The sequence below is a fragment of the Amphibalanus amphitrite genome, unplaced genomic scaffold, assembly GCF_019059575.1.
Source record: "Amphibalanus amphitrite isolate SeventyFive unplaced genomic scaffold, NRLGWU_Aamphi_draft 000329F_arrow, whole genome shotgun sequence".
In the NCBI taxonomy this organism is placed as follows: domain Eukaryota; kingdom Metazoa; phylum Arthropoda; class Thecostraca; order Balanomorpha; family Balanidae; genus Amphibalanus; species Amphibalanus amphitrite.
Window position 1 is genome coordinate 515,835 of NW_024881824.1, and position 26,950 is coordinate 542,784.

At 56.4% G+C, this 26,950-nt stretch overlaps 1 protein-coding gene across 3 annotated transcripts in view; it reads right to left on the bottom strand.

The window, feature by feature from the left end:
- Positions 1-262: 262 nt before the first annotated feature.
- Positions 263-26,950, bottom strand: part of LOC122388634 (TSC22 domain family protein 3-like) — a 105,137-nt gene continuing 78,449 nt past the window's right edge. The window contains exons 1-3 of one of the 3 annotated variants that reach the window (XM_043379856.1): positions 26,217-26,586; positions 15,665-15,734; positions 263-1,288 (exon numbers count right to left, since the gene is read on the bottom strand). In XM_043379856.1, coding sequence (XP_043235791.1) covers positions 1,073-1,288; positions 15,665-15,734; positions 26,217-26,335 — 405 coding nt within the window. In that variant the 5' untranslated portion in view covers positions 26,336-26,586 and the 3' untranslated portion in view covers positions 263-1,072. Of the gene's footprint in view, positions 1,289-15,664; positions 15,735-16,402; positions 16,792-26,216; positions 26,587-26,950 lie in introns of those variants that run through there. The other 2 variants (XM_043379855.1, XM_043379854.1) reach the window with 2 other exon arrangements.

Genomic DNA, 26,950 nt, shown 5'->3' on the forward strand with positions numbered 1-26,950 from the left:
CGTTGGCAGACGAGCTTTGCCATGCGTCCGCCATGCGTTGGCCCGTTGTGTGGCTCGTGTTATTTGTGTTATACTGTCAGAAGCATGATGTGAGGTAAGATGCCGAACACATAATCGCTGGTACGGTGCTCTCGGTAACGTCTGCTTTTGGTGTCTGAGATAGAAGTGTGATACCGTTCGTCGTTCGACTAGTTATGGCTCTTTGTCTGTCCATTTCGGAGTCTCTTGTGTAATACTCTTTCATGAGACGAAGAAGCTGTCATTAACACAGTCTTGTATTTTCTATTTGTCACAAAAACAATACACGCGCTTCGCTTTACAATATGAAGACGACAGCCTCGCGTTCCTCAATATGAATATGAATGCTGCACAGCGAAGAGTCCAATGAACATGCCACTTTCGGACCTCATGATTGAAGCGCTGTCAAGACACGGCGAAGTCACAAACGTCGAGGAACACACGTCCCAACATCACACTACAGTACTTGAAACACTAACTGTTCCAACATGACACTATGCAGGTACTTGAGGTCCTAGTGCAAACATGCTCACAAGCAAAAGTCATCGGGCTCATTCGCTCTCTTTAGTGTGAATCACTGATGCGCCAACAGTCGAGTCCGCGACCTGCCCCGGCGCAGTGCCCGCAGGAGCTGCTACCCACACGTGCGCGAGTTCCACCCGCGCCGTCCGTATTGCTACTCCTCTGTACAGGAATAAATAGAACCGTCTCTCAGTCTCACATATCACAAGTACCGCACAGCGTCTGTCTATGTGGAGCCGGCCCGCCGGCGAACCTGCAGCGGCGGGCCGACACACACGTCATAACCTGCAAACTCGCATCGGACGTCATTGCCAAGGGATACGTAAATCCCTTCATGTAACTCTCTCATGCTCCTGAATCTCTCACCGCGACATCTTTCTCTCCTTTCTTACTCTCGAGGTTCTTCGGGCCAGCGCGTAGGGAGTCGTGCTCCGCGCTCTTCGCACACAGCCGACTAGCAGGGGTGGTGGGTGGTGGCGAGGTCACGGCCACTGCGGGTCACGACCCCGCAGTCGGCCCCCTCTGGGCCCTCTCAGGCCACGCGATGACCTGGTGCCGACTGGCCTGCCGCCGGCGGCGCGGCCGGTCGCTCTGCCAGCTTCGCCAGCACCTCGGGCGAGGCGTTCGTCTTGAGCACTTCGTTCTCTCGCTCCAGGACGCTGATCTTGTCGACCAGCTTGGTGATGTTGGCCTTGAGGACGTCCACCTCCTCTCGGACAGCCAGGAGAAGATGCGATTTGACCAGGTCCTGTGGACAGAGGAGAAGTTTGTGAGATCAAGAGAACACACAGAGTCGTACACAAGTCGAGACAGACATGGAGAAGTCGCAGCAGCCTCCCTAGCACGTGACTCAATAGGCTATCTCCACAGCGGAAGGAAGTGAAGGAAGTGACGGAAGCTTCTGCCCCCGCGCACATGCTCTCATTTCCGTTCAGAAGGTAGAAGTTCCGCGTCCGGGGTTGAGATAAACGAACATAATTGTGAAGGTGAAATGAAATGCGAATTCGGTGTCTATTAACTGATCAGTTTGGCAGCATCTGGTGTCGAAATCAGTATCCGTTCGTCGGCTCCGTCGATGGAGTTCGCGATGCCGACGGGGCATCACCCCGCGGGTCTGAGTCAGCTCGATGTCGCCACTGCCGCACCGTCGACTGCCAGCGGTCGCAGTCACGGTCACTGGCGGCTGGGCCTCTCCAACCCAAACAGGATTCACCGCGCGCCCGCTCGGTGCAGCCGGCTCCGCAGCTGACCGGGCCGGACCGGGTCGGCCAGCCGGTTCCGGCGGACCGGTTCTGAGCCGTGCAGCTCACCCAGCGGTCTGCATCGCGCACCTCCCGACCCGGCACGGCACGGGCCCACCAGCGCAGACCGTGCGGCGCACAGCGCCAGCTTTCCCTTCCGTGCCGCTGCGGGAGGTGCCGGCATGATCGACGGTTTTACCCAGGCACATCCTCGCCAGCTTTGTTCTTTTTCCAGCGTTTGGCTGTCTTACATCCCGCGGTTTGGCTCGACTGCCGAGACCTCCCGCCACCCATCTTCCCCGCCACCAACCGGCGCCGTTCGCCGCCAGTGACGCGCGCCGGCGTTGGCAGACGCTGGCCGGGTTAATTATACCCTCAGCTTGTCTGACGTTTACATTCGACATTCCCAACCACGCCGGCGGCCAGACAACGTTCCACCACAGCCCAGCCAACCGCCGAGATGACGCCCGGATGGAGCGCGCGGGGGCGGCGAAAACGACTCTCGTGACAAGCGGGAAAATAAACAGCAAGAGCCGGTGGAATATTCCATCGGTGACCCGGGCCCGTTTCCGTGGAGAGTCCGCTCGTGGACGGGTCGGGTGTCTGTCGACGTGTCGAGTGCTCGGACCGCGGACGGTCGATAGCCGGGACTCGGAGTCCAGGAATCGGTCGAGTGGAAAGTAACGTGCTTTGGGCGATTATGCGAGTCCACGAATTGGTCGCGAACATCCGTTCCAGTAATGAGCCGCAGAAGCGCCTTTAGATAATCGATATTAGCGCAGCTGCTGCCTGCTTTTCCGATTCTATCCATATTTTCGCCAGTTTTTACGCCCAGCAACTGGCTTTCGATGATGAGGGATGAGTATAAAACAAGGATGTCACCGCGAAATGGCACAGCGCAGCAGGCCTGTCTACTGCGTACTAAAGCCAATATTATTACGGCTTGCGTTACAACAGCCGCTGTAGCGCTGCCACCGCACAAAGAGAGCGCACCCAGCCACGGCTGGGCCACCACCTGAGAAAGTTGCGAATAATGGCCACAGCTGTGTCTGTGGGACGCCGGCAGCAGCCACAGCGGCGGCGGGACCGCGGCCTTGAAACCGGCCAGCCCGAAATTAGGACCAACGGGTGGGTCCACCAGGCCGCAGGGGCTGAAGGGAGTTCGGCCCCACACTTCCGCCTGTCTGAGGTCTGAGAGACTGTCGAAGGCCTCGGGAAGGTGGTGGACACGCTACGTCGGCGAACAAAGAAAGTCAATAGCTATTGAATGATTTCGGCACCGTTGTGCGCAGAGCATAGACCTTGGAACATCTGACGTGTAACTGCACCGTCGAAATAATGTGATACTGTGAGCTTTTCAGCATGACAATTATTCCTTTACTTGGGAATTCGGACGGGAATTATTGTCTGAAAACCCAAGCAAAGTATGCCGAAAAACACCCATGATTCAATAAAAGGCCGAAAAATAAACCTCAAAACTGTGTCGCCCGACAACGCACCTCATCGTCGACGACGACATAGACGTGGTCCTCCATCATCTTGACATCGAAAACGACCGATGTGCGCCGCTTCAGCTTGTGCTTGAGCCCCTGGCCGGCCAGCGGACTGGGGCTAGCCGGCCCGCAGGTCGGCAGCGGTGAAAAGTTGTATACTGCGTGGTTGGCCAGCATGATTGCTCACAGATACTGTCCGAACCGAAGCCGTTCTCACGATCTCACTTGACGCTACCCGCGTTCTCTTCTCGTGCGTCCGCCGCTCTTCGAGCACTTAGTTAGCACTTGAGTCACGATTAAGGAATGCGGAGAATCTTCGCAATGCTGTCACTGCGCCGGTGGGCGGAGTATTTCAGCAGCTCACGCTTCGCGGGTCCCCTCTCGATGGCGTCACAACAGCTACTGCCGGCCGGCTCGGCGCCGACGAGGGCCGCCGCTCGAGTAGTTCCCGTCGGGACCGCCAGGTGGCGGGCAGGTCTGCGGCGGCGCCTGGCCGTCTGTAAGGCGCAGGGCGGAGCCGCAGGGCTCGCGGTGGCGCCACTTCCGCGCCCAGCTGTGCACCGTGACTAGTGCACAGCTGACTGCACCTGCACCCTCCCCCACGCAGGGGGAACGGCCAGTCCCGCTCGCACGTCCGCTATGGTGCAACTGGACAAACACCGATATCAGTCCACTTGGAAGGTTTTGTTCGCTTTTAGCCAGCTCGGCGAAATGGGGCGAACTCGGCTGAATGACGCACGATTCGCTTGGAGAGCATCGCGAGACATAATAATGGCGTGATAATGGCGTGATAATGTAGATCTGAGTGTTTCCCCCCAAAAAACAGATCCCGAGCTGCCGATCTCCAAAAACTGTTTCTGCTGAGGCTGCAAGTCACATCATGGCAGCTGCGAACTGACAACCCACCCAGGGTGGAACATGACTGACACAACAGCCTCTCAGCTGCCCCCGTTACAAACCAGACACAGGGAAATGCCGGGACAGGGATAATAAACACCTGCCATGTCCGCTGTCCAGTTGGAAACAGCCTTGGGCCTGGAAGGTCCGCGGTGGAACGCTGTTGGGAGATACCGACCTTGGTCCTTTCTCAACCGAACCCGCTACAACACGGTAAATTATAGACCCAATCGCTTCCTGCTTCCGTGACATCCTAATAAAACCACAAAGGTCTGTCCATCCCATTATTCCTTCTTCGATTCGTTTTCTGTTGCCTCCTCTTATCTCCTCTCATTTCCTCACCTCCCTTCACTTCTCCTCTTCTCTCCTTTCATCTCGTCTCGTGATAGGGACAAACGACACAAAAGCCACAGTCTCCAGCCAGGTGCTGTCTCGCAGGGTCAGAGGGAGGGTCAGCCGTGCGTGTGACTCAGTTTACGGCGCCAGCTCCTCTCACGCAGCCGACGCACGTTCCACACCATCGGTCCATTTATGGTCGCGAGGTCACCCCTCCCCAGTTCACCTCTAGCCGGCTAAATCCGGATGAAGCCAAACGCACGGCGCCGCGGAGGCTGGGCAGAAGAGGCCGCCGCTACCGCGAGGAAAGTGACAAGCAGTTGGGCGGGATGAAGTCAAGGTCCGGCTCAGATGACCTCCCTGCAGCGTGCATCAGCTGTGCATATTTTGGGTGCTTGAGGTTCATCCTGCACACAGCAGAGGTTCGGACCGGCTGAGAGGGGAGGAGAGGGATAAAGAACTTGAAAACACGGCATCAGGCTAGGCCAGGGTAACAACCTTCTCAGATTCCCAACGGATACTGTCAGGCACAGAGATAGGAGAGCCAATTAATTCGGGAGTAGCCTGATGCTACAGGTAATCGGATACTCCAAGAAAGAAGCTCCTTTCAAAACAAATTACCTGTCTCTGCTGGCAGAATTAAACACTATTCTCCAGGGCAGGGCTTCTTCTGTTCCGTTCAAATGAAATAATCTTTGAATAGCCAGTATCCATCCGGGAATAGCTATCCCCGTAATTCACTAACAGAGAACTCCAAGAACTGTGCTCCTACTTTTACCTCTGGCTGTTTACCATTCTGACACCGCACTAATTAAAAACGTGCCTTCGTGCGTCATCACTGACGTCACAAGACCAATCATGTGCGTTTGGGTGGAGGCACGTGCTGCGTCAAGGGAGAGTGGTTCACCCTGAGGCGGCAGAGGGGCGGGGTCGCTCCAGCGAGCGGTGAGCGCCGTACGCACAGTGCCACGAGCGAAGGTCAGGCCTGCCACAACACTGGCCCGCTGCCAACGGTGCGGGTCTCAGCGCGCAGCTGCGTGCGGCCGGGCCACGCCCTCCTCTCTCCTCTGCTGTTGTTGGCCCACGCATCGGCAACGACGCGCTGACATGCTAAGACATTAGAAATATGAGCGCTTGGGGGGGGGGGGGGGGGAGAGCGCAGGGAGAACGGACTGACCAACATAGGCGTGACACGGCTTCCAGAAACAGTAGCATCAATGCAGTCGTGAATCAATTAAATTTTATTTGAGCTTGACGTGTTACTAAAAACAAACATTAAAATTTTGCCTTCAATTATTTCATTATTTACTTCCCCATACAAAACGTATAATGGCAACTTAGCGGCCCCCCGGCTAAGAGGCGTTGGGCGAGGGCAGACAGATGCCGGAGAGAGCGAGGGAGAGGGAGGGAGGGTGGGAGGGAGAGAGATAAGCGGAGCGGGCGGGCTGGGGCGGGAGGCACGAGGGGAGCGCGGGATATAGGACAGTCAGAGACGAGCCAGCGAAGGGGACGGACCATCGGTCATGGTCTCAACAATTTTTTTCGGCTTCTCTCATTGTGTGACACTCGGAGTGACAGAGTGACAGAGAGGCTATGAATAGTGACGGTGAAAGAGGGAGTGGTGGCATGGTACTCAGAGGGGCGGTGCCTTGCGATTCAGCGCAGCGCAGGAGCTGGGAGGCAGAGAATCAACCGCCTGTGACGACTCATGACGCGAGGTTTGTCAGTAGATGCCACTGACTACAGGTAAGCGAAGGGCCGAGCTCGCTGTTGTGTAACTGGCCGGGTGCTGCGACAGCTTGACGGGCGCAGTCACCTGCGCTCTCGATAGCAGGGATGCTTTTGTGGGCAGACCGCGAGGGCGCTACTTTCCAGCTCTTGGGAGCTTAGTGTCATGGCTGTCAGCTGTCGATGTATAATCAGCGTGTAGACAGAATTCGCGCGACTTGCGTCATTGCGGAGTCACGCGCTGTCTAATCTGGATGGTGTTGTCCGACATTTCGTGCTACAAATTGAATAGGCTGGCAATATCGGCTTGGGAGAGACGGTCGTGGACATTTTTTTTTCTCGTTGCTTCGTCAAGAGCTTTTTGACGCTTGAAGCGCGCCACGGCGGCAGCTGTGGTCGTGGGAGCGCTCCGTGAGGACCCAGACTGTGGGTTAGCGTCTGCCTGGTCTCCTGTTGTCACAGTCCGGTGACTGGCTGCCAGCGCGACTGCCGACTGCGGCGGGGAAGCGGGACGGGGTCAGACGTCCCTGTGCATATGGAGTATAGCAGCGGCTGAGGGCCTGCTGGTTGGTCTTTGAAGCCTTTGGGGGCTGGTGGGTGCATTGCGGTACCCTTGGGGGCGAACGCGGTCAGTGACATGGTGACCTCGGGTGACATTTTCAGGGCTGATATCAGGTTTGGCCCGTGACCACCTGCACCCTGGTATCGCTGCGCGCTGCACGGTGCAGCGGCGCTTAACCCCTGCGCGCCGGCTGAGCGAGCGGAGCCGGGTGGGTGACGTCATCGAAGCACGCCGCACGCAGCCAGATCTAGGCGCCGGGCCAGGGCCCTGTTTACGGCCGCTGCCAGCGTGCGCTATCACGTGCTAATTGGGTTTCCATGACATCCGTACATCCGTATCTCCAACCCTGCCAAAATGTCGTCACATGTGTGACTTCAGCTCGCAAAATGCGATAGCAGCGTGGTAGCAGCATCGAGTGAAATGCCGCTCAAAAACGGGAATGGCCCTCCCTTTGTCCGCGCGGTCCACGGGCCCGCCGGCGCCGCGGCGCGGCGGACCGGGCAGCGGAGACCCAATAAAGTAAACAGCCCGGCCTTATCGGTCACGGTGTCGTATGGCGGCGCCCGGCCGCATGGCTCACAGCTGGGGCATGGGTGAATGTCCGCTGGAGTCATGGGACGGGCAGTGGGACAGGGCCAAGGAGAAAGGAACATGGTGTTTGAGGGAGAGTCGAGGGGGCGTGACCTTCCGGAACGGGGTGATCGTGGTGGTCCCAGATGTTGTCTATTGAGTTTTTTTACAGACCTAAAGCGCGCGCAGCGGCGCGCCGTCGGTTCGCAGGCACACCACGGCTACCATCGGCTGTCGCTGTTCCGGACCACGCGGGCTCTGACGTGCCCTCGTCTTTGCGTGGCTTGACCGCCTTTGCCGGGCGAGGAGCAGCCGCGTGAGCGGTCGAGGGTCAGTTTGACCGAGTGGTGCGGGTCGCTGGTTGTTGGCAGAATACAATGCGACGCCGCGGACCGATTAGTGGTGTCACCTGGGATTGGACCTTCGGCATTCCGATTTGTCTAATGTTCATTTCGGGAGATGGTTGAACAAAGGTACACTGGCTTGCACAGCTTGAACAATCACTTGCTCGGGGGACGAGAAGCGCTATTTCTCCTATCCCTGCTTCCTGGTTGATAAGAACGAGCTTAGACAAGCTTCGGCAGGGTGCGCTGAAGGAGCAGAGCGCCGGTGGCGACCGGGCAAGCGCCGCGGGATGACCGGGGGGGGAGGGTGGCAGACCGCTACGGGCGCCACTATCGCGGGTCTGACGGGCGGCCGTGGGAGCTCTTGGGAGTTTCTTGCCCTTAACGGCGACAGTAGCTGTCCTAGCTCTCGAGCTTATTGCCCTTGGGGGCGAGCTTGCGGCCCCTTGGGGGCGACGGTAGCTGTTACAGCCCTCGGGAGTTAATTGTCTTTGGGGCGACGATGGCTGTACAAGCTCCTGAGGAGCTTATTGCCCTTGGGGGCGACTGAGGCTGCACAGGCTCTTGGGAGCTTATTGCCCGTGGGGGGGGGGGGCGACGATGGCAGTACAAGCTCTTGGGGAGCTCATTGCCTTGGGGGCGACTGTGGCTGCACGGGCTCTTGGGAGCTTTGCCCTTGGGGGCGACGATGGTTGTACGAGCTCTTGGGAGCTTCTTGCCCTTGGGGGCGACGACGGCCGTACAAGCTCCTGGGAGCTTACTGTCCTTGGGGCGACTGAGGCTGTACGAGCTCTCGGGAGCTTTGCTCGTGGGGGCGACTGAGGCTGCACGGGCTCTTGGGAGCTTGCCCTTGGGGGCGACGATGGTTGTACGAGCTCTTGGGAGCTTATTCCTCTTGGGGGCGAGCTTGCTGCCCTGGGGGGCGACGGTAGCCGTACGTGCTCTTGGGAGCTTATTGCCCTTGGGCCTTGGGGGCGACGATGGCTGTACAAGCTCTTGGGAGCTTATTGCCCTTGGGGGCGACTGAGGCTTTACAAGCTCTTGGGAGCTTTGCCCTTGAGGCGACGATGGTTGTACAAGCTCTTGGGAGCTTATTGCCCTTGGGGGCGAAGGTAACCGTACAAGCCTTTGGGTGCTTATTGCCCTTGGGGGCGACGAGCGTGCTGCCCTGGGGGGCGACGGTAGCCGTACGAGCTCTTGCGAGCTTATTGCCCTTGGGGGCGACGATGGCTGTACAAGCTCTTGGGAGCTTATTGCCCTTGGGGGCGACTGAGGCTATACAAGCTCTTGAGAGCTTTGCCCTTGGGGGCGACGATGGTTGTACAAGCTCTTGGGAGCTTTTTGCCCTTGGGGGCGACGGTAACCGTACGAGCCTTTGGGTGCTTATTGCCCTTGGGGGCGACGATGGCTGTACGAGCTCTTGGGAGCTTATTTTTTCCTTGGGGGCGGGCTTTCTGCCCTGGAGGCGACAGTAGCGGGGGCGGGCTTTCTGCCCTTGAGGCGACAGTAGCTGTACGAGCTCTTGGGAGCTTATTTCCCTTCGGGTGACGATGGCTGCACGAGCGCTTGCGAGCTCATCGCCCTTGGGGGCGAGCTTGCTGCCCCTGGGGGGGCGACGGTAGCTCTTGGGAGCTTCTTGCCCATGGGGGCGACGTTGGCTGTACGGGCTGTTAGGAGCTTTTTGCTCTTAGGGGCGAGCTTGCTGCCCTCGAAGGCGACAGTAGCCTATGAGCTCTAAGGAGCTCACTGCCCTTGGGGGCGACGATGGATGGCTGTATGAGCTCTTGGAAGCTTATTGCCCTTGGAAGGCGAGCTTGCTGCCTGCCCTCGAAGGCTTCAGCACACGTCCGAGCTCTTGAAGCTTGCCTTTGAGGGCGACGACGGCCGTTCGAGCTCTTGGGAGCTTATTGCCTGGGAGCGAGCTTGCTGCCCTTGGGGGCGACGGTCGCTGTACGAGCTCATGTGAGCTTTGCCCTTGGGGTGACGATGGCTGCGCAAGCTCTTGGGAGCTTTGGCCTTGGGGCGACGATGGCTGTACGAGCTCTTGGGAGCTTATTGCCTTTGGGGAGAGCTTCCTGCCCTTGGGGGCGGCGGTAGCTGTACGTGTTCTTGGTAGCTTAGCGCTTGCTGCCCTTGGGGGGGGGGGGGGGGTGACGGTAGCCCTATTGCCCTTGGGGGCGACTGAGGCGGCACGAGCTCTTGGGAGCTTATTGCACCTAGTGGCGACGATGGCTGTATGAGCTCTTGGGAGCTTATTGTCCTTGGGGCGAGCTTGCTCCCCTTGGGGCGACGGTAGCTGTACGAGCTTTGGGAGCTTATTGCCCTTGGGGCGGCCGAGGCTGTACGAGCTCTTGGGAGCTTTGCCTTTGGGACCGACAGCAGCCCTACGAGCTCTCAGAAGCTTATTGCCCTTAGGCGCAGTCACTGGGTGCGGCACTGTCGGGAGCCCCCTGGTGCTCGCCGGACGCCGCCGCGCCTGACCCTCAAGGAGCGACACCCAAGGCCGTACTTGGTAGCCGGGAGCGGCCCGGTTCTCTTCCCAGATGTGTGTGCTTTTCGCCTTGGGCGGGAGTAAGAGGTCCGGTTATCTTACCCGATGTTTGCTGTTCGCCCTGTTCTCTCTGTCCGCCGCGTGTCCGCGCCCGCCGCACCGCGACCGCCCGTCGCGGGGAGGGGCACGCGATGGGGGCCGAAGGTCCACCGCGCGGCCAACGCGCGGTTGCCGGTCTAATTATTGGATTGGAGGATGCGCCACGGGGCGGCGTCCGCCCAGCTGCGCGCCCCCATCCCTGGTGGGGGGAGGGGGAGGGCGCGGTGACAGGGCGGGCGCTTGGCCGGCTCGAGTGTCGCGGCGGCACACACGGGGGCGCTCGCCACCCCCCTCCCTCGTCACTCGCAGGGGGGGGGGGGTAGGCGCGAACGGCTCGGCCATCCGCGGGCAGTGTGCGACGATTCGCCGTGTCGCGGCGGCGCGGGGACCGGCACTGGGTCGACGAGGAGGGCGTAACGCGCTGCCTTTTTCGGCGGGCTGCGTGCCAGCAATTCTTTCGTTTCACAACCGGGCCGCGGGCCGCGGCGGGTGTGAGCTCCGGATGTGTGGACGCGCCAGAGCGACCCGTCCGACTATCTGTATCTGCCGGCGACCCATACGGTCATCTGACCGGTGCGGGCGTTGGGGCTGTACTGTAACTTGGGGCTGTGCAAGCTCTGGGGAGCTTATTGCCCCTGGGGGCAGACCGCGTGGATGCTACTGTCGGGAGCCTTCAGCCTGGGGGAGAATGACGGGGGCTTGCGAGTTCTTGGAAGATCATAGTTGACGGTGCGAGCTCTTGGGAGCTTATGGCCCTTGGGGGCACACCGTTAGGGACGCTACAGTCGAAGCTCTTGGGAGTCTGACGAGGGGACTTTGCCAGCTCTTGGGAGCTTATTGCCCTTGGGGGCACACCGTTAGTGACTCTACTGTCGAGAGCTCTTGGGGGCTGTCAGGTGGCTGTGCGAGTTTTTGGGTGCTCTTGCCCTGGGACATACCGTTACGGGCGCTGATGTCGAGAGCTCCTGGGAGCCTGACGAAGGGAGCTGCGCGAGCTATTGGGTACTACTGCCCTTGGTGCAGACCGCCAAGGCCACTGTTGTCGATAGTTCTTGAGAGCCTGACCGGTGGCCGGGCGAGCTATTTGGAGCTTCTTGCCCTGGGGGCTAGCTGCTACGATTGTTTCTGTCGCGACCTCCAGGAAGCTTGAGGGGTTACTGTGCGAGCTCTCGGGAGCTCATTGCCCTTGGGGGCGACCGCTATGGGTGCTACTTTAGAGAGCTATTGGGAGCCTTGAAGGTGGCGGCGCGAGCTCGCGAGAGCTTCTTGCCCTTGGGGGCAGACCGCTTGGGTGACAATGTCTAGAGCTCGTTGGAGCCGGACGGGTGGCTGCGCAAACTCTTCAGAGCTATTGCTCTTGGGGGCAGGCCGCATAGGCGCTACTGTTGGAAGCTTTAGGAGCCAAGCGACTGCTCGAGCCGGCGGGAGCCTATTGTCCTTGGGAGCAGACGGATACGGGTGTTACTGTCGAGAGCTCTTGGGAGCCGACGGATGGCCGTGCGGGCTCTTGGGAGCTTATTGCCCTCGGGGAAGCCTCTATGGGGCTAGCGTCGAGAGCTCCTGGGAGCTTACAGTTGGGTGTGCGAGCTCTTAGAAGCCTCTTGCCGCTGGGGGCAGACCGCTAAGAGTGTTCACATCGGGAGCTCTATTGAGCATGACGGGTACCCGTGCGAGCTCTCGGGAGCTTATTGCTCTGGGGTTACTGACGAGAGCTCTTGGGAGCTTACAGTGGGCTGTGCGAGCTCCGAGCTCTTGAGAGCATCTTGCCCTGGGGGGGGGGGGGGCAGACCGCTACGTATGTTTCATGCCACGAGCTCTAGGGAGCGCAAGAGAGCATCACGGATGGCTGCGATTTGCGAGAGCTCTTGGGAGCTTAAAGTTGGCTAAACAAGCTCTCGGGGGCTTCCTGCCTTCAAGGACAGGCCGCTTCGGGTGTTTTCCCCTGCGCGAGCTAGGGAACATGACGGGTGGCCGTGGCAGCTCTCGGGAGCTCTCCACTTGACTGCGCGAGCTCTTGGGAGCTTAATGCCCTCGGGGCAGACCGCTACGGGCGTTTCCTGGCGCAGCTCAAGGGAGTATGATAGGTGGCCGTGGGGGCTCAATTGGGAACTTGCAGTTGGCTGGTTAAGCTTGGGAGTTCCTTGCCCCGGGGGCAGACTGCTACGGGGGTTTTCCTGTCGCGAGCTCCCCAAGGGAGCATGGCGAGTGGCTGTGAGCTCTTGGGAGCTTACAGTGGGCTGGACCAGCTCTCGGGTTCCTGCCCTTGGGGGCAGACCGCTCCGGATGGTTCCGGTCCCGAACTCTAGGGCTACGAGTGGCTGTGGAAGCTCTTAGGAGCGTACAATTAGCTACGTGGCCTATTGCGTGGTCGCTCCGTTTGGCGGGGTTTGGCGGGTGGTTCCAGGAGCAGGAACTGCCACCAGTGGGCGATCGGCCTTTACTCAGCCAACAGAGTGTCTAGATCACGGAGGCGTCAGGCATGAGCCCAATGGCAACTTAGCGGCCCCCCGGCTAAGAGGCGTTGGGCGAGGGCAGACAGATGCCGGAGAGAGCGAGGGAGAGGGAGGGAGGGTGGGAGGGAGAGAGATAAGCGGAGCGGGCGGGCTGGGGCGGGAGGCACGAGGGGAGCGCGGGATATAGGACAGTCAGAGACGAGCCAGCGAAGGGGACGGACCATCGGTCATGGTCTCAACAATTTTTTTTCTTCTTTGTTTTTTTTCCCTGTCGTGACCCCACTGTGGCGGGTGGTTCCAGGAGCAGGAACTGCCACCAGTGGGCGATCGGCCTTTACTCAGCCAACAGAGTGTCTAGATCACGGAGGCGTCAGGCATGAGCCCAATTATTGGTGGAGTTTTAATATTCGCCGCCCTCATTCAGATGACATTTTGATCGCAGCCCGCACAAATTCTTAATTTCCAGGCCCCTGTTCCAACCGATTCTATGTATATTCTCAATAGGCATGACTGGGATAAAGTCAGCCTAATTAGCCAGCACGTGCTCATGCACGAGACATGGTATATCTCATGCACGCTTGGTTGACGACTCTTTGACCTTGACGGGCGTGTGCGCATCGTTCAACAATCAACACGATGTTATGATAAGATAGGGGTCTGGCTTCGACTGTTGGCAAGAGCTCCAGATAAACCTGTCATTAACTGCGCAATGGTTGTAACAGTCATTGCGAGATAAAGATATGTATACAGCGCACTTGAGATGTATATAAAGAACTGCGCTCTGCGACATCTCAACTGCTGTATTTTGCAAGACGATAATGAAATTTACCCTTGAATTTGTTTGACAACTCACAAACATTGAGGGCAGTCGGATCTGCACCCAGCAAGATCTGCTGTGAGAGGATATACAATTTACATTATCATGACATGATGAATAATTTCATGTGCATCGCTACCCGGCTTCGCTACTGCTCAGTTCATGATCTGGACATGTAGTGTGAACTGATTGCTCCCTTGGCTCCCTTCATCTTTTTGGGGACGCTTACTCCAATTCGCTAAGGCACCCGAGCAGCTAAACAAAAAGAGCGGTCTTTACTCGAGTCACTTCCAAAACGAATCTCTTTTTCAATCGGCAGACACGCTAAATCATACAAAATTTGATGTAACAAACGGAAGTCGGAAGGGTGTGACGCATAGAAGCACCTGTCGAGTTGGCGGGCTCAGTGCAATGTTGATGTTGACAGTAAGCTGAGAACATTCAACACCGTATACAAAATTGAAGGAATTCTTTCACTTGTCAACAGTTTCTGCCATGCGGTCGAATGGAAAGCCTGGTTCCATCTTATGCCGCTGGCTCAGGTCTGACACTTATCTAACCCTGCAACAGCAGCTGTCATCGCCGCGACGTGGCCTTCAAGAGAAGCCAGATTCATTTAGTGAAGTCAGGAGGTCACATTCTTTGGTACGTTCCCAACGATGCACGGTTGATGAACATTTTTGGCCGGCTAAGTATTTCTATTGCCAAAGGTCACCGCACATTAAACAGAGGCGGGCCCAATTTGTGGCGAGTCTAGCCTCGGATTCCATAGATAGGGTCACCTAGCCACATGCCCAACTTTTACTGCAGGTTCGCTTATAATAAAGGCACCTTTTATTAACAAAGTACGTTCGTGATGGACACCGATTAGCGATAAATGAATAGTTGAACCTGGTGAACGTTGGCAAATTCAGCCTTTCTTCCGAAAAATCTCACGGTTTGTCAAATGCACTGAACGAGATCATAGGACAGCTCCGAAACTGAAACCGCCGAAGGATGAAGCAGCGACATGCTATTTAGTCCATAAACCTTCCTTCAAAAGTCCTTCAAAACTTAGATTCTATTTTTCTGATGCAAAGTACCTAACACCCCACCATAAGCAAAGTCGTTATCTCTGCACCATCCATCCAGCCCACTGAGCGTCGTCAGCAAAAACCTCGCCGAAAACTGGCGCAACCTCCCGCACCACCAAATAAGACAGCGGCCTGGCCAATGCCTAGCCGCGGGCTCCGCTTCACCACGTGGTCGGCGCGTGTGTTTAGCCCAACAGCCGCCAAACACCGACATCGATCACGTGTCTCCTTCGTGATTCCTCCCAGTCCGCCGAGTGGCTGGCCAACACACCACGTGACTGAAGCGTGGGTCGCTCAGCTGACTTGTTCATTGACTCTCGCCCACCCCTCCCCAGCTACCTGGGCCTGGGTTCGGAAGGGTGGACCGGGAGGGGGGGAGGGGCTGGTAGGACGGGCCTGGGCTGCGTGCAGCGAGGTTCGTGCATGACACATCCGGGACCGCAGGAAGGGCACCGGTTCGACGCCATTGAAACACGTGGCTGGTACGGCACCGGCCGCACGACACCGGCACATGGGCGTCCCCAGCAGCTGAAAATGAGGGGGCTGATTGTTGAGACTGAGAAGTAGGTCGCTGGATGGAGACCTTTTTCTCATTGATAGACGCAGCACATGCCAGGATAACACGAGGGTTTTCGCTTCGTCACCAATATTTACCAACATCGAAAGAAACGGAAGGCAGTAGACGTTCACCGTTTGACCGATCGACCAAACGACCCCAATGACCCCTTACCGATGCGTCTCTGCCCTCAGGACTGACGTTATGTGCATGTCTTTCAGGACGGACCAGGGCAGGCGATGACATCCGACGCCCTGCGGCCAAATTCCTGAACGGCTGCCAGAGGGTGGGCTCCGCCCCCTGAGGCGTTCAGGGGCCAGTCGGCGCCCCTGCCCTGGGGGAGCAGGACCCCACGCCCGCCATCTGCTGCCCGCACTGCGCAGTTACGCCGCGCACGGTCACCGAAGCGCAGCGCCCCAACGAATCTGACGCAGAACCCCCGCAACCGGCCGCTCTCTACTCACCATCGCTTGTTCGATCTTGTTGTCGATCGGCTCGATCTTGTTATCCAGCGAACTGCCACCGGGTGAGGCACTGCAACAGAAGAAAAACACGGTCAGAAAACGACAAAAACATCTGTGGACACAGATCATTCACGAGGTTCTGGACAATGCAAATGGGGTGTGGCTTTCGCCACCTTATAAGGACTAATCCACAGGATCAATAGCGCGGCGCCAACGCGACGACTCACGCGGGTTCACAGGCAACTTCCGCCCCATCAAACGACCCTTTGGCTTCGGGCGCACCCTCCTATGATCGACCCAGCCAGGCTCGCCAGTCTGGGCGCCTATACACCTTGGGTGTGCCACCAGGGGCCCTGGCCGAACTGCGCACACCACGTGGGCCTGGTGAGGCAACAGCCGCTCGGCAAAACGTGCCGAGAACTAGGCCAATGGACGGCACTCCCATCAACTCGTGGCCCGGGGCGCACGAGACGCGGGCCATTAGCCGAGAGACGTGGCGTTATCGTGGCAAGCACAGCGTCTCGACGGCGGTTGAGCGTCCATGGCCCCAGTCACAAATCATAGCACGTCGCAAGGCTGAGAAAACACAAATGCCAGGGTGCAGATAAGTACGAGTTTGGTTGCATGAGGACCAGAATCATCACAATAGCCAGACACTGCCAGTTACTGGGTCTGACGACAAAACAGCGCTTAGCGGCCAGCTGAAAATCAGCACGCTCCAGCTGGTAGAGCTCTCACCTCGCGTCAGTGCGGACAGGTCGCGCCATGGCGGCCTCTGAGGCGGGGGCGGGGGCGGGGGCGGCCAGCAGACACGAGCTCACGCAGAGGATACGGTCCAGCCGGCGGTGTACGCTCCAGCCCACCATGACACAGGGACGCGGAGAGGGTCACAGCGCGGTCCGTCACCCGATCGGCGCACTCCACAGCCCCGCAGTCTGCGCACTGGATGAGTCCTCGTGGAGGAGCAGCAGCGGTCACTCGACGGTGCGCAGCCGGCAGCTCCGGTCTGTGGCCTGGTGGCGGCGGCGGCCGGCCGGCTGTTCGCCAGACGACTCGGCCTTGGCGGCAGGGGCGACGCGCCGCCACCGCCGCCGCCGCTGCCGCGCTGTGTCAGCGCAGACGTAAACAGAAACCGGCCCCTGCGCGCCGCCTCGACACCGGTGCGCGGTGAGGCCGCCGCGAGAGGTGGACCTGGCGGCGCCCCTGGCCAAACATCGGCCACGGTGCCGCCGCCCTCCCCCGGACCGCCGCCGCCTCTGCCATCCAAACCCAACCCAGAGCCAACATTCCGACTGATGGACGAATTAGCGAGCTCTGGCGACACGACCACGTCCACGTGACTCGTGAGTCTGACACGCCCGTCTAAATAAAAACCTGTCTAGTTCGAAAGAAATCCTGTCAACGATGGTTCTGGGGTTCAAAGTAAAGCAAGTTCAAACATTTTGATTAGCATATCAATCAACGTCATTTTATATTGTTTTTGTCTGAAAGACCACGGTGAATAGGTACGACATCAACATAATGTAATGTCTTAATTGTATCGATCTAAAACAAAATTTCATGTAGCATATGCACTAGAAAGGATCCATCAGTTCTCGCCTCTCGGTACTGTCTATTCGAGTTTCAAGCTTTTAAACCTACATCATTCCAACATTTCAAACGTCTGTCCTGATACCCGCGATGAGCGCCAGTTAAAACAAAGAGCTAGACGACCTCAATCACAAAAACGCGGACAATATGAAGAGATGGCCAAACAATACTTTTTTAAACCGACGCCAAGTGCTTTTTCTTTAAACCAGCGAGATAAAACGCCCCTAGCAACTTCTCAAGAGCTCATTGTTCGTCTGCTGAGCTATCTTGGGCGGCTGACTGGCCAAACATTCTCGAAGACTTTCGGCGGCGTTCAATTTGAAGCGAAACCCTGAGCAGAGCACGAGGCATGTGCGTGGCTGTCACACAGGATATGCTGATCACAGCAAAACAGGTCCGGGTTGGAGGTTGCTGGTCGCTACCGCCGCCGCTATCAGAACTCAGAGACCACCAAAGATGACACGCGGCAGACGAGTTGTCAGAAGGGTCTGGCAAGTTCTTCTGGTTGAGTTTATAGAAGACCGAAGAAAGTTGCCGATCAAGGGGAAAATTAGCCTTGATGAGAATCAAATTTCCTTTCAAAAATCGATGGAGTGCAATAGTCAATATAGACCATGTCATTATATTGAATACATAGGTACTTCAATCTAAGACATACGGCTGGCACTGATATCAGCCCACTTGCTCAAGAAAGTATTTTCGTTCAATTGCAAAAGCCATTTCCTTCGCGAACGCTATAAATACATGTGGAATCGAATTACAACATCTGCTTCTTTTCAACGTGTCACTTTTACAGCGTCGTTGCGAGGGGGCGTTACCCAGGCGACGCTGCTGACGAAGCACCAAGAAAGAGGACAACACCCTCCAGACCCGCCTCCGCAGTCTGCTGCCACGAGTGGAAATTTCCACCCGAAAAGCCCCCGGGGTCCACGACAGCAGGGCGGCGCGAAGCCCCGCTCAGGTCAATGGTCCTTCTGGATATTTCCAGAACCATTCGTCGGTCCGGGTCATTGAAGAGCACGTCTTTGTAGCGACGGAGTGGGGCAAGTCACCTCAGGGTCAGCATCTCACGTAGGATTTAACCGGATGGACCATTTATTCAGGGATAAGGCTCGGATAGAGAGAAGACGCATCGGCACTGAACAATTAACAAGGGCTTCATTTTGTCTTTACTGACCTGTTAATGCTGGCAATGTCACTTGCCAGTATGAACTTTGCACACTCGACCAAGTAAACATAGGCTGGAGTGGAGCAGGTCATGATTATATAAGATAACAGTCCAAGACATCGACGAACAAGATAATAGAACGCCCATTGTTGATGCGGATGCAACTCTTATCTCCTATGACGTACAAGATGACATTGACCCAATGACCAAGTGCAAGCACAACTAGGCATCCCCGGTGTCCCCACATGCAAGGTCACTGCGCAATGGACCACCTCCACTGGACTGCACGAACCGTTCCGCCGCAGTGCGACGGGCGGAACTCCCGACTTCCGCCGAGCGGAACTCCGCTTTCGAATGTCGGGCGGAATTTCGCAAATCACACTCAGATGCTTATGGCAAAGTTGGCGCCAACCCAGACCCCAGCCTTGAGGTCCCCAGCCGCTCCACGCTGCTTCTCTCACCTGAGATTGCCCAGGCTGCCGAGACTAGCCAGACTGGTCAGACTATCTGAGAGACTGGACAGCAGACTGGACTCCACGTCCGCCTCCAGAGCGGGCCAGCGGTCGTTCGTCATCGTCTCCCCGTAGACCACGCCGGACGCCGATCCCCAGTGCTCTAGGTCACAGTCGCAGCCGCCACCGGCCGTCTCGGTGCGATCGATTCCCCAAGGTTTGTTATGAGGCGCGCGCAGCCCAGTCCCACCTCCAGCGTCCGCCGCCGACGGCGCCCATTTCGGAGCCGGCGCCGGGCCACGTCACGGTCGCCGCTGCCACGGTCAGAGGCAGCCACGGGACCCACCGCTGCCAAACGGCATTCTCTGGCACACGGCCCGTCGCCCCCGCTCCCGTCTTCGGCCGCCTGGCAAGCCGCGTGACCGCCGACCGAAGAAAAACGCCACCGTTGACACCGGGATGACAGAGACCGAGAGGCTGACACGCCAGCCCGGGGGAAACGGGGACAGGTTTCACACTTCAAAGCGCTTTTTTGAAGCGTGAAGTGCCGCTGTACTGGAAGGTGCCTCTGTGGTAGGCGATTAGCGGTGTGTTGGAAAACGTGGTCGGGTAGGTGGCCTTGTGGCGGGATGGTGCATCTCTGTGCCAGATTGAAGGGTTGCGCCACTATACAATCCTCAGCGTAGCGATTCCATTCCTTATTGTGGTTTGTTTCACTCAGCAAAAGGCCTTGACGCCATCTATCGTATGCTGAAGCACCATTGAAGGTGCCTTCAGGACCTTCAGGTATCGCACACTGAAATGTAGGCATAGCTAAACAATCTATCTGGAGCATAACATGCGAAGGCCTGAGGCTTGGAGATTACAGCACCAGCACCACTTATTTGGCTTCAATAATTTGGAGCACGGGTCACACAGAGCTCGTTACGTAATCGCTTTTCGCGAGCATCCCATCCGAACAGCATCGGCAGCAGGTTTACAGTTTTCCGATGCGAATCATTCGATCTAGAACATAAAGCCTGGGGTACCGTATCAATGGCAGGTGGCCCCACAGCCGTTGTATGACCTGTCATTCTCTCCCTTTATCCCAGGTGTGCTGCCCGTCTGAGCCCGCCACAGACCGCCGTGACTCAGTGCCTGGGTCGTCAACACGTTCCCGTGACGAACATCGTTACGCCAAGCGTCTCGCGGACGTTACGGACAGGCGTGACCGTGACCCCTGTCACCTGTGACCCACCAGTCAGTGACACTGCAGCTGTGTGTCGGATCGATCAGACCGATGACAGGCGGCGGTTTCGACATCAGCGAGCATGTTGCACAGCTCACAGCGACGTCACAATTGTACAGGTACCTATACACAGCTGTGACCCCAGGTCAACGGGTGGACACACAGCTGAGACCCCAGGTCAACGGGCGGAGACTATATACTCACAGCTGTGACGCCAGGTCAACGGACGGAGACGAGAACCAACAACAGTCCGTGTTTCTCCAGACTGCATCGGTCTGGGACCACCATGCCAGAATGTGTCACCAACGTAGGTGCTCTCAGATCGCGATCCATGTTAGAACATAAATGCTTGAGGAAGAAGCCTATTCATTGGACATTCGCATGCCGTTTTTGCTAGCAGCAGCTATCAGAGGCCTGTTTCACTAAAAACTTGTATTTACAAGTGTTTGTAGTTTACAATTCATAAGTATTTTTACCAACTACGTAAAAACCGATTTCACTAAGCTTCATCGCCAGTGGCACCTCCGATAAGAAAATGTTTGCAAATAAACTTGTAAACAGTAAAATTGTTTTTAATCAAGAACTATAGCATGTTAAAGATATTGCTTCTTTGTATCAAATATTGTCTAGTATTCATGTCAAAAGCTGCCTAATTAAATTATAAATAATGATGCTGTTGGAAAAAGATATAAATGATTGTTCACATTGTCCTATTATTGAAAGAAAATGACACGCAAAATATTTGACAGCAGAAGACTGGTGAATGCAATTATGGCGCGCGAATGACAAAACATGACGATATTTCAATACCGATTATTTTGCTTCTTAGGGTGAGTGCTAAGTAAAAATTGAGCATGAAACGACTCAACAAAGCATAGTTGTTCTAAATATATGACTGTTTTGCATCATTGCACAAAAAGTATCAAAATTCCGAACGTCAGGACCACTGAAATTTCAGGTTTGTAATTACGATGTTTTCTTTCAAGTTTCTGGTCTTCGTGAAACAGAAAGTTTGCGATTCCCATGTTTTCTAGCAAACTTTTTCTTGTAAAAGAGTTTGCAAATTTTAAACTCAAAATTCATGTTCAAAGGTTTCGTGAAATCCAAATCTCAAATGTTGGTAATTATTTCTTGTAAACTCAAGCTTTTTCTTTGTAAATACAAGTTTTATTTGTTAGTGAAACAGGCTTCAGATAAAAAGAACAGTATTTCGTAGCAAGTAGGAAGTTTTGCCCCCCTGATGTCCTGTAAAACATTGTTTGAACTTGGCCTTAGAAACCATGTTGTGAGTCGACACTTTCACCCATATTGCATGCAGGTTATGGTATGTTTCAGTACCAATACACCATTATATATTGCCTTCAGTTCTGAATGTCACGCCAATATGCTTGCCATACATCACTTTTAGAGGCACGTCACCATGTGACCTTTAGCGTAATCTAATAACATCGAAAGTAGACTGGGCCCGGGCTTCGCGTCGGCATAAGCTCCTCCTGAGCAAGACGAAAAGAGCACGTTGGCTTCAGTATCACTCAGATGTAGATATCTTCTCACGCAACAATGACCGAAGCATTTATGTTGTCGACCGCTAGACTTCACTCCACTACTATTAACATCAAGACATTCTGCGAAAGGGCCACGATGTTGAACGACAGCAACCAATACCACATCCGCCGTCCAAGGTACGGCTTACGCCGCACACTGTGGCGGTCATTCCTCCCAGAGTGACTAGCCGGATAGCGGTGCCAAACGGCAGGCCATCACGCCACTGTAGCCAGGCCGCGCCAGTGAAAGGCATGAGTCGCCCGCCGGCGCTCTTGTGAAACGGACCACACCCTCGGCACGGCGCGGAGCGCGGGCTAAATGGGCCAGCTACAAACGCACGTCGGGGTTGGGACTTGCGGTGGGGCGCGACGGCTGGCGAGAGCTTGCTTGTGGCACCACATTTGTCCCTACATATGTGCGGTTACTAGCTATTTTGAGCTACGCAGCGAACTCAACCGGGTGTTCTATATCGAGACCAACGACATACTGCCGGACGCAAAGGCGAAAACACATCCCGAAGTTGTTCACCTTGGAAACGCTCAAGCGGTTTGAGACGCAGTAAATGCCAAGGTCAGACAATAACACGACGCCATTCTCGTAACGGGGTCGGCGAATTAGCAGCCAGTCACATCAATCACCGTCTCGGAACCCGCCGGCGGTCGGCAGATTCGGCTAATGCGCCGATAATTCGACCCAAGTTGACCTTGGATGCAGTTGGCGTGGTTCATGAGGTCTGTGCCTCGCTCACTAAGAGTTGATCGGGTCCAGAAAATGGGCCCGACGGTCGGTTTGCTACGAAACCAGACTACCTAAGATGAGTCTTTCCACAGAATGATGCCCTAGATGCAGCTTTCAAGAAAAACTCACCGCCATAAACGAGCAGAACAGTGCGCCACCCAAACAAGCACAATGATACCGTCCATTGAAATCTTTCTTCCAGCAAGCTCTCTCAGTCTCATATTTCAGCATCAGCCCCTGTCAGTCTCTGGACATGTCACCGCCCCCACAAATTCAGCAAGCTGAACACGGTGAAGTCACTAGTGCGTGACGTCAATGAAGTGTGACGTCAGCTGTCCCACCTTCCCGGACAATGGAGAGCCGTCGGGACGACATTCCTCCTCTGCTCCGCGGCGCACCGTCGGCGGTGACCCTGAACCGCTCAGCGTCCAGTCGCCTCCGTCCGTCAGCCCATACCCCAGCTTCATAGCCCGCGCTCCGCCGGCCCGGGGCAGCGAAACAGAAAACTCACGTGCCCGGCCACGTGAGGCGTTCTTTTTAGCCATGCCTCGACACGCACCAGGGAAATGAACAGCCGGATAGCCGGGAGCAGCTTGAGCCTCTGGCACGGGCAGGAGACAAAAACACAACGCCGGCCAAGACATGCCGCATAGTGATGAGCCTTTGATGTATGTACATAGGTCCGCGCGGGTCGTGTCAATGAGGTCATGGGGGATGAGGCAGACGGATGAGCATCTGTCGCATAGGAACACAGGCTGTATAGTGCCCTCGGGCAGGGCCCGGGGGCCATGGAGACAGGCTGATGGTGGGGTGTTGTCTATGATTGCTGGATGTTCCCCGAACGGAAGACAAATGGAGGGATCTGGATGTAATGGACGGCCACCGTCCCATCGACCATTGTCCCCAGACTGTCCCCCGGCAACTGATGTTAGCACATGTGTGTTGCGATACCCTTCGATAGCGCAGGTGACGACCGGAAACGAAGCCAATCATGCGAGAGGTTCCCTGGAATGCATTGCATAGTACATAGAAGCCGCTAGCAAGTCTGACTTCAACTTAACAACTTAACCGCAAGCCCTGCCCGAAATTAAATTCCAGCACACCATCCCTTTTCGCATAGCTCGATCAAAAGAAGGTGCCTTTCTTTTCCAACGCACTACCTCTACCACGCTTTTCATCCGACCGTGAAAATAATATTGTTCATGATCTTTTCATGCCAAGACCTGTCACCAACCAGATGACACCACCAGACGTCGCCACTTCGTATACGGGACAGCCTTTCATCCCTCGACACCATATGGTGTTCCACACCAGGCGGCAGCACCTGTCGATTTCTCCACACAGCCGGCACCGGCACCCACTGGAAGGTCCGTCATCCCGATCCGACACATGCCGCAGCCCACCAAGCGGTGCCCGTCACCGATGAAGATCATTAACACAACTAACCTTTCAACTCATTTGTGTATCAGGATTTTAAGTACCAACTAATGAGGCGATAAGGTCGTAAGTGCGCCGAGGTTTCGTAACCTACAAGAGTGCCAGTAAACTAGTTTTGCAACACTGGAGACAAAGAAGTGATACAGCGTAGTTGATGAAGGACAAGTCGAACGAGGAAGTAGGAAGGCGCATCGAATCCCTAATCCATAAAAGTGCACCAAACGACTGAAGGAAAACGAAGGTCACTCCCATCTTTCTGAAATGACGTTTCACCAAATGTTGTAGTTTCACCCATCTCATGACATGTTTCTTGTTTACATCTATAACATCACATTGTCATCCCTGCAGGCGAACTTTGCCCATCCTCCGAAAGTCGCTGACTCATGCTTGGCACGTTCCTCGGTACTGTTAATAAGCAGGGCCCAATGTGCCCGTGCAGACCCACATACGGCCGTTGGTAACAGCTAGCGAGCCAGCGAATCCTCCACTGCTCAGTTCACCGGTGCCGGTGAACTTCATACGAGGCTTTCACACCTGAGTTGGCCAGCCACCTGGGTCTTCAAACAAATTTTCCTATCCACTGAACACGAAGAGGATGAACAAGAGGATAAATTTAACATAGCAATCACTAACGGAGATTGTCTTTACAATCTTACAGTTTTGGTTCACGGTGCTAGGTGGCAATATTATTCAATATTCATCTTGCATGGCTCATGTATTACGTGAAGAGGTAACAAAAGATGCCACAAAGGAGGCACCCCAGCGAATACCATCACACCATCCTCTCTCCTAACGGCCCTTAGTGAAGCCCGCATCCGCCACATAGCCGCCAGTCACAGGACGTGGTTATAGAGGCATCCCTCGCTACGTCATCGACAGCCCACACTGCTCCGAGTGGACGGAAAGTCCGCAGTCTTTGCTGCGCCGCGCCCCGCTGGCGGTCCCGTTACGCCACCGCGCCGCAGGGCAGGGAAGGCGGGCTTCGAGGAACTTCGCTGGTTAATAGCGAAGACTGAAGCTAGGGCACTGAGCCTAGCATAGAAAGAAGGGCGGGTGTGTTGTTGGCCATTTATGGGAAATCGGTACCTGTTAATTTTGTAAAGGCTACACCGGCTGTGGAACTAGTCTTGACACATGAATAGACTGAATCGCTTCAGTTCTTGAAGTAAATGACATCCGAGATCATCAGCAACCTCTTTTTAGCATGGGAACCACCCATTCGTAGTATCACATCGCATATTGTCGATCGCGTGTTTCGTCCTGTGGCAGCAAAAGCTGCCAAGCGTATCTAATGGGTTAACTCCCCTTCAATTTCAGATCGATTTGCGGTCGCCGGTGCACCATATCGATCCAACCACAGCACGTGGTGAATCATGGCGGAACAACGGAGTGGTTTGGCCAAAGCCTCGCCGGCCACCGTCTACACTAGCCTACCGTCTTATCGAGCGATCGATTCGGCTATCATATCAGACAGCGACCATCGGCAAACACTGCATTAGGCGCGCCCGGCGTCGGCAAACAGTGGCAGCCGCAGATAGCTGTGTGTGTGTCCGTCACAGCTGAGAAACGTCCCATCACCCTGACAGGGGACCTTCCGACAAACGGTATCGGGGAAAACCGACACGAAGCGACCAAAAACGGACCTCAAAACCGGTCCTCATGAGGCGTCTTGTCCCGCTCTGTGACCAGGAAAACGGGACTCGAGGCGAGCCGTGGACGGCGGTCGGCGATGCCCGGAAAACGTTCCTTTCCCTGCTCGTCGACAGCTTAGAAATCCTGCAGTCACGAAGTGTCTTCAAAGCGATTCACCTCGTTTCCAAGCCACACAACGCCCATCTCCTGCGAGTGTGGGATCGTTTCCCAGGCTCAATGAGCGCCGGGGCCCGGGTGCCCTCAGAGACGGCGCGGCCGCGGCTCGGCGGAGGTGACCCGCTATTACCTGTCGTTGGCCCCATTACGGGCGGCCGCCGACCACGGCGAGCTCGTCCCGCCGCGCCCCAGCCGCGCGCGGCCCAATTCTTCACAGCAGCGCCCGGGAGAAATCGGAGCGCTCCGCAGGAGACGGAACCCACCCACCGGCCCTGTGCTAGGGTCGACCGCGACACTATCACACGTACCGTCAACGTCCCTCAGCGGTCACGTGACCGGCCACCGTTCAACCGACCGACTAAGGTTAGCGTCACGTGATCGATCAACAGGGCTGGCGCACGAGGCGGCGTGGCGGTCCCACGCAGGTGGTTTGTTGGGCCGGTGGGAGGGCCGCTCACAACCGACAAACTGACAAACCAACTGCGAGGCACTCGCACACCAATGAAGGTCAATGCTGCAAGCGTATCGTAAACACTGCACAGCACAAGACCGGTAGAAACCAGACCCGGGTGATGCTTCACCTACCTGACGTAGTTTTTGATGAAGAGGAAGATGGCCATCATGTACTGCTGGTCAGAAACATCGAGGGTGGGCCGCGGCAGGGCCGTGCCGGGCCCACGGCCAGCCGGTGCCGAGGCCATCATCCCGCGTGTCACACCCGTCTCTGTCTGTGTTCGAACGACCGCCGGGGCTCCTCAGGCGACCAGGAGGACGCAGATGAGGTAGAGCGTCAGCAGCAGCCACGGACACACCACGCACAGGTAGATCAACATTGGCGACAGCGCGACGGCAGCGGCCGGGGAGGCGAACAGGCAGCGAGCCCGGGAGGCGGGTGCTGGCGGCGGCGCGCGGAGACTGATTTTCGGAGCGGTCGCCCCGCTCGGCCGGCCGACCTGCCGGGCCGAGCCGGACGGATGACGTCACACCACCGACAGCCAATGAGCGGCCGGCGCTTGGCGGTGCGGTCGGCAGGTGGCACCCGTGCCTAAATCACTGCACCGCCGAGCACAACAAAGCCAGCTGAGAGCTCGAGGTCGCCCCCGGGCTACAAACGAAGGTGATATCCCCGCCGCGATGCACGCATGTAGCATCAGGCTGATACGCATACCTGGCGACTTGCCCGTCAAAGAAGCTCCAGCTTTGGAGTCGTCCCGGATATAGGGTCATGGCGCGAGAAACGATGTAATGTATGCGATCAAAGAGTCATTGAGATTCAACAGGTCCTCTTCATTTATGCATTCCTTTGCGAGAATGACAAG